Here is a 19,202-nt window from a genome sequence, read left to right as displayed (position 1 = left end):
TGCAACGTTTTGTCTGCGCTGTGATTTGAATAAATAAAATTTATAAACACATACTCGTACATAAAACAAACAGATTAATATGTGTGTCTGTGTATTTTTGTTTTTGCTGCCATTTGTTTGGATGAATTGGCATGTTGGCACTCGCTCCGGTGCGTATATTTATGACATTTTAACCGAATTATCAAAGTCATTAGCATTTTTGGTGCAAATAAATGCACGCATACATTGTTGCATTTACACACATACATACACATACTCACTGAGATTTATAAAGGCAACAATTTCACAAACAATTTTGGTCTTGTGTTACTTATGAATCTTGTTGAGTGCTGACATATCGGGATTTTTAACGATAATGCTATTTGAATCCGGTATTATTTTTGAACATATTGCATTTATTCCAATGCCCACAAATGAATAAGAAATATGGGTAGCCATTAAGGAGCTTTTGTTATTATTATTATAGAACCCGGAGTTAAATTCATCATAACCTAATATGCGAGTCGGGCTATTTACTTTCGACACTTTTTAAAAAAATGTGTTAAAATAATTTCCAAAATTTCATAAAATTACTCAATGACTAACCTATTAGTATTCATCATCCATCATCAAAATCTGTGGGTATAATATCCTAGTTATAATATCACAATAGCACCAGATTCAGAATGTTGTACAGTTCACCTGAAGACCTATGCAGTTCAAATAACCATTAAAAGTAATTTTTATTCGCTTGGCACATGTTAACAAATATTGAGGTTAGTAATTTTTAGAAAAGCAAATAACAATATGTTGTATATGTTTATCCATATATATACCTATACTATGTATGCGCATTATTAAACAAATGAGGATTTTTCAATTACCATGCACTACTCTTAACTATATTTCATTAGGCTTATTATTTTGCTTTTCGACCAGCTGGAATGTTTTGTTATGCATTCATGTCATTCCCCGTATTTATGTTGCATTTGTTTTCATCTTCTATGTTATAGTGAAATAATTACAAATCGACACCCACAAGCATTCGGAATTACCAGACATACCCAAATATATACATTTGGATGTTTTATAGTATTTTTATTTATTTTTTGTTGCTTTGTTATTATTATTATTTTTTTTTTTTTTGTAATGCTCATTGTGTTACAAATGACTCTGTCAGCAGAGATAGAAAAATTCTTCGAATTATAAGCCGTGCGAATGTGAGTAAAAAAAAATAAAAAATACCATATTTCAATTAGTGTCTACCCTATTTAAGCACATTTATATGCATAACGATAAATATATACATACAGACATATATTTACATATATTATTACACTTCTGTTATTTGTTCATTGTTTTTTGTTACAAAAGTTCTAAATATAATTAGCACACTTATAAACCCATATGCACATAATAATAGTTTTGAAGGTTTAACGGCACTTGAGAAGCATTAAAACTTATGAATTTCTAGTATTTTGGAGAGATACATACAGACATCTAGAAGCACACCTAAATTTTTTGCACAAATGTCTCTAAGCCCCCTTACGACCCACCCGCTAAGTCTTTCTTTATGATCATGGCGCCACACACTTGAACGACAATGAAATCTTGGCTTAATTGCCATCTGCCTACTGCTATTTATTGTCAATTATTTCATAGCTTTGCTATTTTCGGTAATTCTATTTTATTTTCAATTTATTTGTAGAAACATACACATATACTCATACACAAATAAATTAGCAAAGCCATGGTTTGTACTTCAATTGTAATAATAAGCAAACATGCGCGCATGATGTCATTCTCAAATAAATTAATTAACGTGATCATCATAAAATTGAAATCTGATTGATGCTTCAGGCGACTACACACACTCATACCTACACACAAGCAAAGATATAAATGGAAATTTATATTTTATAAAAATTGTCAGCCACCTCCTCACCGAATAGTTGAATTCTTTCTCACAAATGTGCTGATTGTGGGCGTAGCCTTCTCTCACATCCAGTTCAACGAAATATTTATTCTCCTTTTGTTTTGAAAACTACTGATGTCATTAGCAAATTTTTTAAATTCATTAAACGTTATGAATATTGCTTTCAAGTAGTTGTTGTTGGCGTTTAGTAATAGCAATTGAAATCGGATTATTTCTTAGATAAACAACAATTAATTCATGCAATTTCATTTGTAAACACAACTCGAGATTGCAGTTGCTTTGTGGAAGCAACTTGTAAATGAGGCAATAGAGAGTAAAAAGAGTTGAGTGATTTTTACTTTTCATAATACAGTATTAGTAGTTATCATTTAAGCGAACTGAGGTAATTACAAAATGTTGCTTTTGAAATGTTGTTTTTCCATCGTTGCAATTGTAATTTATAATAAATCTAATGTAATTAAAATTAATCATGAAAAGTTTACATCGTATCGCTTTTCAATTCCCAGTTATCTTCATATTATGTAATGATACTTTAAGTAATTTAAACAACTCAGTAACTTAAATTTCACAGATATTTATTCGTTATTTAAAACATATTTTAAAAAATATAATATGGGAAATATCGAAGTGACTCCGAAAAGTGTCCGAATGAATATAGAAAGAAAATTAGTTAATTGTCAATATTTTGGATTATATATTGTTTCGGAAATAATCCTCTGAAAATTTGTTGGAAATATTTATATATATGTATAGTATTACATAGATACAAATTGTTGAATATAAGAATATATCCTAAGAATATAATAACAAAGCACTTCTACACAGCCAACGAAGTTCGAAAGCTTTTCTTTTTCATTTCGGATTTAGGGCAATTTGCAACAGATACGTGGGAATAGCACCAATTGATCCCTTAAGCCAAGAATATGTTTATATGTATGTATAAAATAAAAAAAAACAGAGGTTTTTACTAAAGCCTTCATGCCTACGGACTACCTCCCTACCATAACATATGCTCATGTACATGTATTTGTGGCTTATATTTATTGTTTCCACACTGGCGCAGCAAATAATCCATTTCAAAGTGTCAGCAACATTTTCTAAAATATTCGCTAAGCTACAATTGTATACCAAATGCAATTCCAAACAAAATGTTGGCTATAAAACGCCAACAAACGACTTTTTCATGCCTTTGCATTCATATGTGTGTGTGTGCAAAATGCTTGGTTACCAACAGACACAATATTTTATCTCGGGTCATACAGGCGATTTGTCGGAGTTTTGTTTGCTAGCAGCTGGTGTGAGAGCTTGAGGCAATAGTTTTAGATAATTCGTATTTTTATGCAATTTGCCATAGTCATACAAGAATTTTTCGGTTTTTTTTTGCAGTAGAAGTGGGCACTAGTTACAATAGCGTTGCGCACTAGTAATTACTGCACGCCGAAATGTAGGCAACACATGGTAAACTATTATAGAGATTGAGTAAGATATCCAAGCAAAGAATCATCCACAGGCTTTCAAAAAGTATTAGTCATCAGCCGTATCCTTTACTCCCTTGATCAAAAAGTGACTTACTTAGTGTACCACTAACGCCAGTTACTTTTGAAGAAAGTGCTATGCATATTACTTAGGTCTTACTTAATCGAAACTACCCTTCTTTAGCACTCTTTTTCCTTGTTGACGTATTTCTGTAGCATACATTTGGGCGCCTCACTAATTTAATTTTTTGTGTAGTCTTAATTCTTCGTACAGGGCTTATAGAGGCAATTATTAGAATTACTTGGAGGCAGTGGTGATGCGTAGACATATAATAAGTTTTTTGCAATGCTGGGAAAATATGCTAACCATGTGTGTGCGTAGTTAATATCGTAAAAACACACAAATATATATACAGCAAAGCTCATAACAATAGTTCATAAAACGTGCAACAATGTGGGAAAGTCAAAGTTGCATGCACAATGCTGCCACGCGCCCCTTTTAGTAATCAAATAATGCAGTAAAAAGCATTTCGTTTTTCGTACGCACATATGCGAGTGTGTTTGCGTGTGTGAAGAATTCGTTTTGTTGAACTCCTTATGAAGTAAGCAAAGGCGTTCACAACAATACACATTGCAACACTTTGAGGCAGAAGTACGCAAAACACAAACGCAACGGCAAAAGCGTGAAAAACTTTTGTGAATATTGCCTTTCCTCGCTTAAGCGCCGAAACGTGTTCGAAAGCTAAAAGCAGTGCTTTAAACGCAATTTGTTTGTGTGTAATTCTCCGCATGTAATTCTCGGCGTTCAAGAGCAATAATAATCATTACAAAGCGGTGCGTACAAAAGTAGTGGAAAACGCAAATGAAAACAAAGTGAAACCGGAAACACTTCGTACCAAAGGGCTGCACTGCTTACAACTAATGTCCATTTGTGTGAGTAAAGGCAGTTTTAATCCGTGGAAAAGTCGAGTAATCTGCATGCCGACAAATAAAAACTTCTACTTCACTTACACTTACGTCCATATGAATAATTTAAGCTTTTGCATTTGCAACGCCATGTGGGCATAATTGAAATCCTCACGCCCTCGGTCACTCGCCTTTCACTGCAACGTGAAATCTGCAAAAATATTAGCATTAAGTGTATGAAATGTGCAATTTCCTGCTTGAATTTAATATAAATTTCCATTTGCATGCGTTATGATTCCTGTTATTGTTGTTGTTATTGGTGTGGTTCTTCTTCTGGTTCGCTGTTATAAGCTTTTGCTATTATTATTGTTGTTGTTTTTCTTCTGATACACAGTTGTGCTCTTAAGTTTTGTTATAGTTATTGTATTTGTTGTTGTTCTGTTGCCCAGTTGTTACACAGCATTCATGCTGTTCGTAAATTTATTCTAGGCAGATGTTACGTATACGCCTTGACGTCCACTCGCCATTCATTCATTTAAATTGCCTAAGGTGCCTCACTGCAATGGCTGATATTGGTGTAATTTGACAACATTTTTTTTTTGTTTTTATAAAAAAAAGTGTTTGGAATTAGAGACAGTTTTATGAATTCTTTCTTCCTCAAACTAGTTATGTTGTTGAAAGTATTTGCTAGCTCTATAACCAAAGATGACAAGCTGCAAATTTTTTTCATTGAAATTTTAATACTTTCATACAAATTTTTTAATGATAACTGTAATAGGTATTTTTTTTGTATTTATATATACAAAAATATTTATTATACACAGTATTCATACCAACAGAGTTTTTTCAATTCTATTCGAGCTCAAATGAACATTTTTCTTATATTTCTTTTGCAAGAAACCGACAGTCTTTTAAATAAATATGTTCATTTAAGTGAACTTTGAACTTCTGCACTCGTACAAATATAGTACAATATTTAATTATATTTAAGCGCACATAACCTCACAAACTCTCCCTTCAGTGACGTTCTCATTTGCTCCTAATCCTGTTTAGGCAAATGTGCGAAATATGCAAATGACGATTAGAACATTTGGTACAGCAATTGACGGCACAGAGCCGCCAACCAGTACGCAGTAACCAACATACCAATGTATTTGTATATGCATGTGGGCAGCATGATTGTTGTTACTGTTGTATCTGTGTCAACGGCAAGTGTTCACTTATTAAATTTTTAATGAAGGTGCTTACGCTGAGAGACATGGAATTTAGATTAATTGCTCTGTGGCTGTGCGCTTCCGCAAGCTTTCAAATAAACACGGGTGTATGCGAGTTGGTTATAGAGGCTTATACGTTTGATAGACATACAAAAAGTTTTTAATATTTACAGAGCAAGATATTTATGTACATGTAGGTCAAATGTTTGAAACTCAAAGTATAACCAAATGTTTTTGATTTTACTGATTATATAGTAAATCGGTATCAGTTAATGTAATTTAAGCTATTTGCATTATGTTAAGCGATATCTAAAAAGTTAGTTTAGGACCTGTGCAGACCGAGCTATGACTCTAGTAACCACTACATCTCTTGATCAAGTGAAAGTAATTAAGTAGTTAGTAGTACGAATAGTAATCTTACATAATACTAGGTTGGTATAGGGGAAAGTTCGATACATAACGTGGGAACAGTAGTTTTACTCTAATTGACTAATACATATTATTAATAAAATAATACAGTTTTCATATTCTCAATAAAACGGTGAGCGTAGAAGAAATTGTTATTTTTTTGCTACGACTAATTACAACGCCAATACCAACAAAGCCTCTCTGTTGCAAAGTCACATGGAAGAAAAATACATGAAAGTCTTTAAATAAGCACACAACTGCAAATATGCCTTAGAATCCGTCACAAACACTCAAGCAGGTAATGCAGTGGCAACAAAAAAATGCGCCGGTTCGATGACTGGTGAGCATTCAATTAATTTTACTATTTTAAATATCCGCTCAACTTGATTTGCATCCATAAAATCCGTGCAGACTCACTTAGAATATATAGAATAAAACCTGAACAGCACCAACAGACCAACAGCGCTTCATGACGTGTCACGGGGTGTTGCAAGCACAGCGCCTGTCTTCTGTCTGCAAAGTCTTCTGTCTGCCACAATGGCATCTCCACGCTTTTGTGCACTCAAAGAGTCAACGCCGACTACTTAACTTGGCTAACGGCAATCACAACTTGTGGCAACTGGACTTGCGTCGGACGGATGGGCGCGTGTGGCACCATAGCAGGTTATTATGCGCTCTTCAAATGTTGAAGAAGTAGAAAAAGAAGAATGTCTTTACTGTGCTTGCGACCGTGCTGCAAGTTCATTTTGACTTGTAGAATTTTTATGAAAATTTCAAATAAGAAAGTGACTGTAGAAAAAAAAATTCACGCATAAGGGTCAAAGCGACAGAGAACAACCATAAAAGATATGCATGAAAGAAAAAAGAAGTTAGAAGTACTAAATAGACGACCGAACGAGGCTCAAGCGGGTTCTAAGAGGTGCGACGTTGGATTACAAAATGCACTGTCCGAGCACTGCAAGAGCGCTGCTGCTGAGAATCTCAAAGGTCTTATTGAAAAACACTCGTGAAATTAAACAAACAGAAAAGCAGTGAAACTAACGCAAACTAAAAAAAGAATCGAATGAATTAAAATTAGAAAATAGAAATGCAAAAAAAAAGGAATTTCAGAAAGTTAATATCATTGAATGAGTAGACAATACTATCGCATGTCAGAGAAATCTAGACTAAAGAATCGTCGTAAATGAGAAGGCGCAGTATAATAATATAGATATGTTTATAAAGAGTCTTGTAGTCAACTGTGACTTACGAAGGTAAATAATATGTTTCGAGCTAAACCGAACCTAAATTAACGACGCTGGTGTGAAAAGTAGTTTCATTATACCAATTTATCTTTATTTTATCATTATACTTTTCAAACCAGCGTCGTTAATTTAGGTTAGATTTGAGGTTTCCTTTAATGACCGTTATAAATTATCATCACAACAGAACTTCCATCATTAATGAATTTCCACAATGACCGACACTTTCTCACTTATCAGTGAGATCTTCAGAATCGTGTGTGTTTAGTCTTGGATATATTTCAAATTTTCATGAGGTTCGGACCTTCACTAAATTAAACATCTCAATAGGAGAATAAGGAACAAACTCAAAATACAATTAGTTACCCTCGTAGCTGAAATAAAGAAATGGCCATTATAAAGTGGGAATCTGAAAATATTTTTGTGCACGGTTGGCAGCCGAAGAGGCGCGTACGTCAAAAAAGCAAGCGAGTGAAATGAGCTAGGTTTATAAAAGCGGCCAGAGCTGCGCTTAAGCGCGCAAGTTTTCAGTTGAATGACTAAAGTTGCAATACAAGAAACAAATAAACGAAAATAAAAGCAAAGGAACACAAAGAAGAACAAAAGCAAAAGAAAGGAAGCAAGCAAAAATAAAGTTTGAAGGGAAAACCAAATAATAAACGCTGATGCGCTGCAGCTCTGGAACCTGTACAAAGTGCTGCTTCAAGTAAAGAAAAAAAGTGAAAAAACCTCGTAAAGAACAAAAAGAGCGTCAGCAAGGAGGAAGAGTAAAGCAATACCCAAACGAAGAATAATAAAGAAATCGAAAGCAGAGCCGCAATAATGACGGCCAAATGAAATTGAAATGCGAATAATGAAGTTGAGTTGTTTCACACGAGTTCTAATCCATTGCAGCCACAGCGCTTTTGTTGCATGCCACATAACTAATTGGACGACCAGTTGACTGCCAGGATGCATGATGCGCAGTTCCAGTTGTCCAGCTCCAGGCTGAACTTACTGCAAATTTTTTTTCTCTTCTTCTGGTTTTCTTTCATTCCCCCTTCGTTTTTCTGTGCTTTTTTTTGGTAAGATGTGGGGTTGGCAGCTTTAATGGCACGATATCTACATACCTATAAGTAGAGTGGTGCACATCTTAGACGCTGTGACATTTCGGATTATGCTGCTGCCATATTCTCTTTCAGCTGAAGGTATTCTTCTGCATGTATGTGTGTCTGTTTGTATACATGAGAAAACTGGTTTAGGTATTTACATTTATAGGCTGCCCAGACATTCCATAGGGGGCATTTGCACTTAGTACCGACTTGGTATTTGGTAGCTTTGCTGGCTTACAGCAGTTTGTGGCAGGCACTTTGCCACACACTCTCCAGCTTGCCATTGAAATTGCTTTGTTGTAGTGAAATTTCTCAGCAATTCAATTAGATTTTATGTGCAACGTATGTTGTTGCCACACATTTGGTAACAAGCTTTTCTTTACGATACGCCGCAACATGAGAGCTCTGATGCTCGTACTTGCAACGTGGAGTCAAGTACTTGTTCTTGTTGTGTGCAATTGCTTGTAGCTGCAAGGAAATTCCATTCCATTTTTCACTTTACGGAATTCCGAATTTGTTAGCTGGCAGTTGTGGTAGGGTCCACAAATCGTACAAATATTCGATGATTTTCCACCAACCCAACTCTGTGTGGCATCCACAAATTGAATAGTTATATAAATATATAAATAAATTTCATGTGCCCCTCAATTTTAATCATTAACTGAGAATCATTGCCGCACTGTGCCATTCACCTGCACCAGTCGAACCCCCACATCACTCCCCAAGCGTTCAAATTCTGTAATATTTACTATCATTTCGCTAGAACTACACCCATTGTGGGCATTGTTTATTTGCTATTAATTTAAGTAGCCTGTAGAGTTTTATGTTATTGTGGAAAATTGAAAAATTACACCTTTTTTCTGGGAGCAAATTAAAATTTGTTAAATGAAAGGCACATAACAAAGCCGATGAGTGCAAAGGTGTCACATTTATGCTGCTGGCTTGCACTGAAGCAATCAATAGGACAAACTGGAATATGGATATTACTTACTGAGACACAACTTATATTAGAAAAAAATGTCGCACAATCTCATATTTGGTCGCATCTAGAACCCACAATCCTCGGATCATAGTCATATGCTCTCCGAAATTGATTACTACGTCCGACTATCTTGTGTCCTTTCATTTCTAAACTAATGGGTTTCGAATACATAATATTTTCTTTAAAAGTAGCTAGCAACACCTTCAATCTTATACTACAGACTAAACTTTAATGTATGTATATCTATACCTACAACAGCCCGCATACGAAATCTCTTTGCTGACAACTTCAAATGTGCCATAAATCAACACGTCCAAATTCATTAAATTTTAGCTGATTTGATGATACAATACAACTATATGCATATATTTAGACACACGCGCTCATTCACAGCAAATTAATTTTTATCAGCCCGCTGTATCACCGTCTGCGTTTATTTTCACTTCGCTTTGGAACACGTTAACTAATTAATTAATTTAATTTAAATATTTTCCACACAGTTCCCCATAGAAACATCATAACCATAGAATTTGCCATTTCATTTGTAATGCTAATGCATGGACTACACGAGCTAAATCGCATGCTTACAGTGGCAACAACAACACCATGACTGTAGTGGACTTTAAAAAGGAAATAACAAAATGGAAATACAGCAGATTAAAGTGTAAAAATAAAATGGAATTATGCACTCTTAAAATATATAGAAATTTTTAGTAAGAGCGCATACCCTGTAGGAAAAAGTATACCAGTTAGAGTACATTCATTTTGTAATTAGAGCTAAATTACAAACATACACCAGAGGCCTTATATCTGACTTTACCGACGAATAGACGAATTCTTAGAATACCAAATCTCAATGAGCAAAAGGAAGCCTCGAAAATTTGGGATTATACATATTTTTGCCATTACCTTTCTCTGTTTTTTACTGGTTGGTTGGATTCAATTGCAAGTGTTGGAGCTTGAAAGCATGAAATTAAAGCATTTCCTACAGGATTCTTATTTAGAAACCACTGAAGGCGATTTGCTTTTGCTTTTAAATGTATATTGTTATTGTTGTACTAATTATCTTAACGTCTTATCTGTTAGAATCCTTTCAATTCTATTGCACAACCTTTTCAAGTGGATTTTTTCTATGAGAAGAACTCTTAATCCGTCGACTAGTTTGACGTTGTTTTTTTGGCAGGCACCAAGGCAGATGCATTTGCCATGCTGATAGGCGAAGCGCAGTTGCCATCAATGTTGCTAACTGGTAATATTGGTTGCATACTAACACAAAGATTCACACTGACTCATCAGCAATCTGGGAGTAGTTGTATTATGCCTCACTGCCCGCCTGTCTGGTCCATCGTGCGCGCTGCTGGAGTGAGTGGAATCACTGAGCGCAGCACACCAGGGCCACAGTGCGTTGAGTACACTCGTTCAGCTCATAATCATTGGCAATTTGAATTCGCATTTAATTTGCAGTTGAAAGCAATGCGATTTCCATAGAAAATGTGCGCACACAGACGCTAACACCGGTGCGTACATTGCTGTCCGCGCTCACTTCCTCTGTTTACTGTAATAAAATTTATATTTTAATACATTTTTCAACTTATGAACCATCATGAAATTACAAACAAATGTTGGCCAGCCGGGTTTGGCTCTGCACTGCTTTTCAGCATTTTGTTGGTGTGGCAGCTCGGAGCAATGCCTCGCACTTGATGGCTAAAAGCTTTTGTGCCTACTAAAAGTATTTACTTATTTACATTAGATGAATATACATGTATAATAGTTCTTAGTTGGTAATTTTTGCAAATGAATGTATTCATAAATGGCTTAATTCTATAGATGAAATGTTTATGGTAGAAAACACTCTTGAAGCTTTTAAAAATCAAAAGCCGATTTGTGACTTCTTATCGCAAAAATAACTAATTAAATCATTTGATCTACTGATTCTTTATCAGAAATTAATTATTTTCGTTATAGAATCATACTTACATTAATGTGCTTATATTGAATTAAGAGAAGTGATGTAAGGCTCATTTTTTATAAATATTAGGAAAAAAAACAAAGTCCGAATTAGTTTTAAAATTACACTTTAAAATTTCCAGAACATTGTTTTTCTCGCTTAAAAAGCTACCTCGTTTTAGACTTATGTAAGTAAAGGGTGATTTTTTAAGAGCTTGACAACTTTTTTTTAAAAAAAAACGCAAAATCTCATCGGTTCTTTATTTGAAACGTTAGATTGGTTCATGACATTTACTTTTTGAAGATAATTTCATTTAAATGTTGACCGCGGCTGCGTCTTAGGTGGTCCATTCGGAAAGTCCAATTTTGGGCAACTTTTTCGAGCATTTCGGCCGGAATAGCCCGAATTTCTTCGGAAATGTTGTCTTCCAAAGCTGGAATAGTTGCTGGCTTATTTCTGTAGACTTTAGACTTGACGTAGCCCCACAAAAAATAGTCTAAAGGCGTTAAATCGCATGATCTTGGTGGCCAACTTACGGGTCCATTTCTTGAGATGAATTGTTCTCCGAAGTTTTCCCTCAAAATGGCCATAGAATCGCGAGCTGTGTGGCATGTAGCGCCATCTTGTTGAAACCACATGTCAACCAAGTTCAGTTCTTCCATTTTTGGCAACAAAAAGTTTGTTAGCATCGAACGATAGCGATCGCCATTCACCGTAACGTTGCGTCCAACAGCATCTTTGAAAAAATACGGTCCAATGATTCCACCAGCGTACAAACCACACCAAACAGTGCATTTTTCGGGATGCATGGGCAGTTCTTGAACGGCTTCTGGTTGCTCTTCACCCCAAATGCGGCAATTTTGCTTATTTACGTAGCCATTCAACCAGAAATGAGCCTCATCGCTGAACAAAATTTGTCGATAAAAAAGCGGATTTTCTGCCAACTTTTCTAGGGCCCATTCACTGAAAATTCGACGTTGTGGCAGATCGTTCGGCTTCAGTTCTTGCACGAGCTGTATTTTATACGGTTTTACACCAAGATCTTTGCGTAAAATCTTCCATGTGGTCGAATAACACAAACCCAATTGCTGCGAACGGCGACGAATCGACATTTCACGGTCTTCAGCCACACTCTCAGAAACAGACGCAATATTCTCTTCTGTACGCACTGTACGCATTCGTGTGGTTGGTTTAATGTCCAATAAAGTAAACTGAGTGCGAAACTTGGTCACAATCGCATTAATTGTTTGCTCACTTGGTCGATTATGTAGACCATAAATCGGACGTAAAGCGCGAAACACATTTCGAACCGAACACTGATTTTGGTAATAAAATTCAATGATTTGCAAGCGTTGCTCGTTAGTAAGTCTATTCATGATGAAATGTCAAAGCATACTGAGCATCTTTCTCTTTGACACCATGTCTGAAATCCCACGTGATCTGTCAAATACTAATGCATGAAAATCCTAACCTCAAAAAAATCACCCGTTATATTGATGTAGGCAATTGAAAAGTAAAGTCCTCTCTCGACGAGCAAAAACCAAACTCTACAAGTCTCTCATCATTCCCGTCCTACTTTATTGTGCTGAAGCGTGGGCTATGTCAACATCCGATGAGACGACTCTTTGGGTTTTCGAGAGAAAGGTTTTGCGGAAGATTTATGGTCCCTTAAGCATTGGCAACGGCGAATACCGCAGACGATGGAATGATGAGCTGTATGTGTTGTTCGACGACATAGACAAGGTCCAGCGAATAAAAAGACAGCGGCTACGCTGACCAGGTCATGTTGTTCGAATGGACGAAAGTGCCTTAGCTCCGAAAGTTTTTGATGCAGTACCCGCTGGTGGAAGCAGAGGAAGAGGGAGACCTCCACTCCGATGGAAGGACCAGGTGGAGAGGGACCTGGCTTCGCTTGGTATAACCAATTGGCGCCAAACTGCCAAAAGGAGGGATACGTGGCGCGCTGTTGTGGACTCGGCTATAACCGCGTAAGCGGTGTCTACGCCAGACAAGGAGAAGAATACGTCTATTGATGAAAAATAAAACAAAAAAGTCTAGGAAAACATTTCGAATCGCTTTAAAAGAAAACGAAGAATATTAAAATGAGGAACATTGAAAGTCACCAAAATACCTATAAAAAATGCCAGAGTAACAGTCGAAGGATCATACCTCAATTTCTGTGCTACTTTAGAAATTATTTGCAAAGTTTTCTTAGCTAAATCGAGAATTAAACTTAGTCAGTGAATGCTAAATCCTAAAAACTACATCCTGAATACCTTGAGAACTAAATTTAAATTTCTTAGTCTACAGAAATTAAACTAAATATAGAAAAGTTGCTGTTTTTGCTCCGTACTTCTTATGAAGTACTTGATTGGATTACGTTTTATGATAAAGGTAGATTAATTAATGTTGAAATCGAACGGAAACGATTAAGAAATGTATTAATAAACACCATAACAGACTTAATGACACACAGATATGTATAAGTTTATTGATCGAGATACCTATAAATAAATAGAAAAGCAATATTAATATCGACCGAATTGTGCAATGATCCGCAATATTGTTCACAATGATCTCCTCGACACGCTTGGTTAAATAATATGTTAAAATAAAAATATTATATATATTTAAATATTTGTGGACTCCATTGAGTGTAATATTAATTGAATGCGATTAGATGATAACATAGAAACTCTCTAGCGACAATTTAAGGGAGAAAGAGAGTAAAAAACTGCTGTTAACTGCAATTACTTGCGCTTCTTATTTGAGCCGCTTGCTTTTATTCTTCTGCCAACCAGAGTTTCCAATGCACATTCCAACTGGGATATCCGCTTGGTCAAGTTAAACTAGTCGACAAAACAGCTGCCAATCGAAATGGATCTTTTATTTATTTATTTAGTTGTAAATCAATTTAGTAAATTAAAGTAAAATAAAAATTTGCACAAGGTCGATCTTTCTTCGAGAGAAAGGCCACTGCAATTATATCACGCGTCCTTTAAAGAAATTAAGTCGTTTGTAAAAGTGGTAAAGGTGTTTACCTTCTCTATATTATCTGTACATAGGTTAGGCACGAAATAAGGGGAGAATCTTTGCGTATAAAAAATTAAAATAATGGAAGTATAGGATTTACGGATGTTCCAACCAAAGACCCACTAGTTTCGATCTAAAAATATTAACAATTTGATGCCAGGATCCCTAAAAATGTTCATTTAAATATTTTGGACAAGAAAACAATATTTTGGACTACTAATCGTCTATAGTCTTCTAATTTTTACTGCTGGGCTACTGAAAGAATATCCACCGATTGCCACGTATTATATATGGATTACATATTATATCGATACCATATTATATATCGATTCATATGTACAAATGTGTGTAGACCAGCAAAATTACTAATAAATAACCAACTTCGGCATAACACAATGCGAATTTCCAATAAATAGCATACGCCCCCACAGCTAGACAGACACATACAGTCCATAGTTAAAAATAACATCTGCTGATGATCGCAACAGCATGTTGCATGCAACCGAGCTTCGAGAGAAGCAACAATAAAAAGCCAAAGAAGTAAAAAAATAAATAAATAAAAAACAAACAAGTGTAAAAGCAGTAAAAACATCGATATTTGCATGTAAACTGCTTGTCCAGAGACGAGTAAGCCGACAGTGAACAGTTCAATTGCAAAGAGATGAGCAACGATGAGCTCTATTGAGTCTACATGCCATAAATGTAGGCATTTGTGTATGCCACACACCAGTTTATTGAATATGCAACATACATTTCTCATGTAAAAATTAAGCTCCAGCCGTTGCTTTGACAGTAGTGATGAACAACAGATGGTCAATTTACGAAGCAGTATGAACTGGCTGCTATATTTTGTAACTGTACAAAAACACGAAACGGACTGCGATCGATCATACTCACTTCGCGTACTGCCAGAGTGTAGCAATACAGCTGATGTGAAGCAGAGCGCCGGCAGTTGTTTTTAATCAAATGCGGCATATTGGTGTGCGGCCATACATCAACATCAGCATTTCAAAGAATTCGCATAAATTTAACATAACATAACAACATAAGCTGTATTAGTCAACAGCCGAAAATAAAGCGTATCTTTAGGTGTTGCTTAGCACCACACATTTCGGTAAAATATCACAAAATCGTTTACAAAATACCTGTATGATTCCGCATAAATCACACACTAAATCGCACCTACACACAAGCTTAATACGCATTAATTCATTCATATATATGCATAAAAATATCCATCCCAAATTGGCGGGATCAGCATTCTTGTCGCGATCGCCATTAAATCTCAAACATCCATGCCTAATTTACCTCCAGCACCACCATTATAATATTAGACACACCGCAGCATAACGGAAATTGCTGGCGAATGCTTTGACGGACGCGGCTTGCTATGCTAAATAGTTAGTGCTAAGCTCCGTGCTTTGTCAGCTTTGCCTGCTTTGAATACCTGAAAAGTTTTGGCACATTGTCATGGATCATGGATTTTGAAGGCGTTGAAAATCAACTTTATATGCTAAAAATTTTGAATTTTGTACATTTTACGGGAATTTTTTACTGCGAATGTGTGTAGATTGCACTCAATTAGTATTGGAAAGGATTTTCGGCTCACAATTTCTTAAGAAACAAGCTGACAGTAAGATGGCAGTGCGAGATTGGGGATGCTAACCTTACGATTTATTTGTAGTTTTATTCTATTTCTGGCGGGTCAAAGTTTAAAGTAACTGTCGGCTCATTATTCCAGACTATTTTGTAGTTGTTTAATTTTTTGGAGGGCATTTTTAAGCTTATATTAACACTTTGATCTAATGTCTTCATTTTCTAAAACCATTTTTTCAACAATTTACATCTGTCTATTTACAGATAACGATCTGCATTTACTTGTCCATCGACTCAACATCGGCTGTGTGTAATGTCGACAGATCGCAACCCCAGCATGGACATTCTTTATCATTGAGGGAGGACTTCGAATGTACCGAATTCAACGACATCTGTCTGCAAGAGAGTGCAACACATGCGCCCAGTTGTGATTCCACATCACTTTATCGACAATGTACAGCTCGCTTGCTGGAGTAACTCCATATACCAAATAGCCTTGGCGTCTTAGATACCACCGGTTGAGTGCGTCATTTTCCCAGTAGATTTGTATGGAATGCAAGAAGATATGCGATTTCTATTAGTGCTGTCGGTTCGCATACTGTTACCTGTGATGTGGTCGATCCTTCTACTGACCCAACAACTGCAAGTCCATTCACTTGAGATCATACAACTTCAATTGCAAGAGGTAAGCTTCGTTGTAATTTAATAGAATTGGAAGTTAATTTGTAGTTTTCTTTAGGTATAAACACTGTCGCATTGGGAGAAGTGCTGAGTGTTCCTGGCCTCCGAACACATACATATTTTGGCAAGAAAAATAAAGCTTGTACTATTTATAAACCATTTGAATTAACTTTATTTAAATAATTTAATAAATTTATATCAATAAAGTTAAAATTTTAAACTACATTGGTTTCAAATTTATTTCACATTGTGGCTGAGAAACCGTTATCTCAAGAGAACAGACTACAGGTAAGTGCAAATAGAACCAACCTAATATTGGGAGAATGTTTCATAAGTTTAGTCGTCAAAACGTAGTGCGAAAATCTTCAGAGTGTAGAACTGACGCAACGAGCCGGTACATTTGGTGTACAATAGCGGGTAGAACTGTCAAAGTAAGTAGCACCTGGACAGAAGTAGAGCGCTCCACTCCAGACGTTGCCATTTATGAAACAATAAACATACCTGCATCAATGAAAAGTCACGTTTGTATAAGTACTGGAAAGAAGGAGTATTAAAATCTACTCACGCTTTACATGTTGTTGTAAGATTATTGCCGACAGGAAAACGACCATTTATTTGTATGGTTTGACAAAATGCAACTGGGTTGAAGAAGTATCTATTCGTGGTAGTAGTACCGACAGTAGTACTTTCGGTGCAATCGCCGACTGTATTCGTATCATCAATCGACCTGCAAATGCCGTTAGAAGTTGTCGAACAAATATACCCACTGGGGCAACTGGTGGGAGTTCCGGTTGGTATGCCATTGACGCACACTTGGAAGTGCGTTTGCGATATGCAGGCTAAATTAGTAGTCCTCGAACAAGCATTGCAGATAGCGGTGACGAAATTTGACGAATTTGAGAATAGAAGCACGAGGATTGCGGTAGGAACATACTAATTGCAAACAAAATTACGTGTAGAGTACATGATAACAAAGGCTGGAGGAATTTCTTCGAAATGACTCTAATTTTCCACTTACAGATTTAAATTTGAACATGTCGAAATATTTAACTTTCCCTTTCTGCAATGCACTTTCGTCGTGTAAATCGGCTGGCAAACGCAATGCAACTGGAATTTAGTTCGTGATGTCGCTATTTAAATCGTTTCCCTTAGGTTGTGAGTTATCTTATCAGAACATATCTATATTTTAATAGTTAGTCTGAGTCCATAATATGTAAAGTGAAATAGTTTATCTAGCATTAAACTGGGTAAATATTTAGGTATTTATAAATTTTATTCAATTCTACAATTACACTTGACGTTTTAATATCTCAATTAGATACAAAGAAAATTAATATTGTTGTTTATATGGAAGAGTAAATTCGTGAAAAACATTTATTCATTTAACATGATATGGAAAATATGACAACTACAACAGTATATCCAGTTGTAAGATAATAACCGATTGATCAATTGAAACGAAAGAGAGAAAAAGTTAAAAAAACAATATAGAAATGCTACGAGATTTTCTCTTATCCTACAAAATATTCAAACTATCAGTACCAAGAATGTTATCGAAGAAAAACTTTCAAACTTCCGCTCCGCTCATGACGTCACAAACTAATGTATTTTGCTGCCGTAATCCCTTTTTTATTAGTCTCAATAAATATGACAGAACTTTCCTTTAAATGCCGAAGTCGAAGCACTGAGACCACTAAAATATTGAGAAACCCTCTTATACTTCAATCAGTACGAAATACTTGTCTGACTAAATTACAACGTAACGGTAGGCCAGTCAACGTAACCGCTCAGTTAATTAGAGCGAGCCAGACCAAATAGAAGACATAATTCATCTCAGATCCTAGCTTTGAGACAACTACATATTTTTCTTTTTTGCAAAGGAGGAGTTAATCCCTATTAAGAAAGTCACAAAATAAAGAAAATTATTAAATTCGTTTATTAAATGACATATATATATCAAAGATCTTAAGCAATGGTACAATCCTTTGGTAGGAGAACGTGTTTAGTTATATAAGTACTTGATATTCGTTTTGGCTTTTTGATTGCATGTGAACAATCGCTAACCTATAAATAGAAGAGAAATGGGTAAGCGGGAGAAACATATGTATAGTTCGGTAACTACGGTACGTCATAGGCTATATTCGAGATCCTGTTAGATCTGATTTAGTTATCAATCCTTAGATTCAATATATTTTCTGAAGGTTCCGATATGACATCTTCTGAATTTTGTGTGTAATTCTTCAATGAGAAGTGAATGAGTAAGCAATTACATATATGTTTAGAAATTGCTGTCTAAAATCCAACTAATTAAAAAATTGCTAAAAATATAAAAGCATTTTCCAGTGTGATTTAACTATTTGTCCGAATCTGATTGAGAATTGACAGACATAGTGTAATACATCAACAAAACACAAAGAAAACAAAACAACAGTAAATACTAAATGAAAAAGAAATGTACATAAGTGTATTTATGGGAAGTAAATGGAGTAGAGGAAACTGCAAATGATAAACACAATAATTGAGCACAAAGTGGTTAAACATCAAATGGATGTGAGCAAGTGTCTAATAGGAAATCGGTGGTTTGAGACAAAACATCTTTAAACTTGACTAAAATTGGTATTGGTTTAAAAAAAATTGTGTATGATGTGAATCAAGTGTTTGACTGGTCCATTTTACCAAAAATATTAGGTAATATGTAGAAGTAAAATATAT

The 19,202-nt window shown here is 35.4% G+C and overlaps 2 protein-coding genes across 5 annotated transcripts in view; one reads left to right on the top strand and one right to left on the bottom strand.

The window, feature by feature from the left end:
- Positions 1-16,685, top strand: part of LOC105219966 (division abnormally delayed protein) — a 279,272-nt gene extending 262,587 nt beyond the window's left edge. For 2 of the 4 annotated variants that reach the window (XR_008471102.1, XR_008471101.1), the window contains 2 exons: positions 16,074-16,494; positions 16,549-16,685. The gene's annotated coding sequence lies outside the window, so the exon portion shown is untranslated. Of the gene's footprint in view, positions 1-16,073; positions 16,495-16,548 lie in introns of those variants that run through there. The other 2 variants (XM_054230183.1, XM_054230185.1) reach the window with 1 other exon arrangement.
- LOC128921798 (uncharacterized) lies at positions 16,631-17,648 on the bottom strand. Its single transcript, XM_054230189.1, has 3 exons — positions 17,509-17,648; positions 17,056-17,423; positions 16,631-16,991 (listed from the first exon to the last, which is right to left on the bottom strand). Exons 1-3 carry the CDS (start codon positions 17,524-17,526, stop codon positions 16,856-16,858), a joined length of 522 nt encoding a protein of 173 aa, XP_054086164.1. The 5' UTR covers positions 17,527-17,648; the 3' UTR covers positions 16,631-16,855.
- Positions 17,649-19,202: the final 1,554 nt, after the last annotated feature.

This window comes from Zeugodacus cucurbitae, chromosome 4 (assembly GCF_028554725.1).
Source record: "Zeugodacus cucurbitae isolate PBARC_wt_2022May chromosome 4, idZeuCucr1.2, whole genome shotgun sequence".
Classification (NCBI taxonomy): Eukaryota; Metazoa; Arthropoda; class Insecta; order Diptera; family Tephritidae; genus Zeugodacus; species Zeugodacus cucurbitae.
The sequence above is the reverse complement of the archived record's forward strand: the minus strand, read 5'-3'. Positions and strand labels throughout refer to the sequence as shown.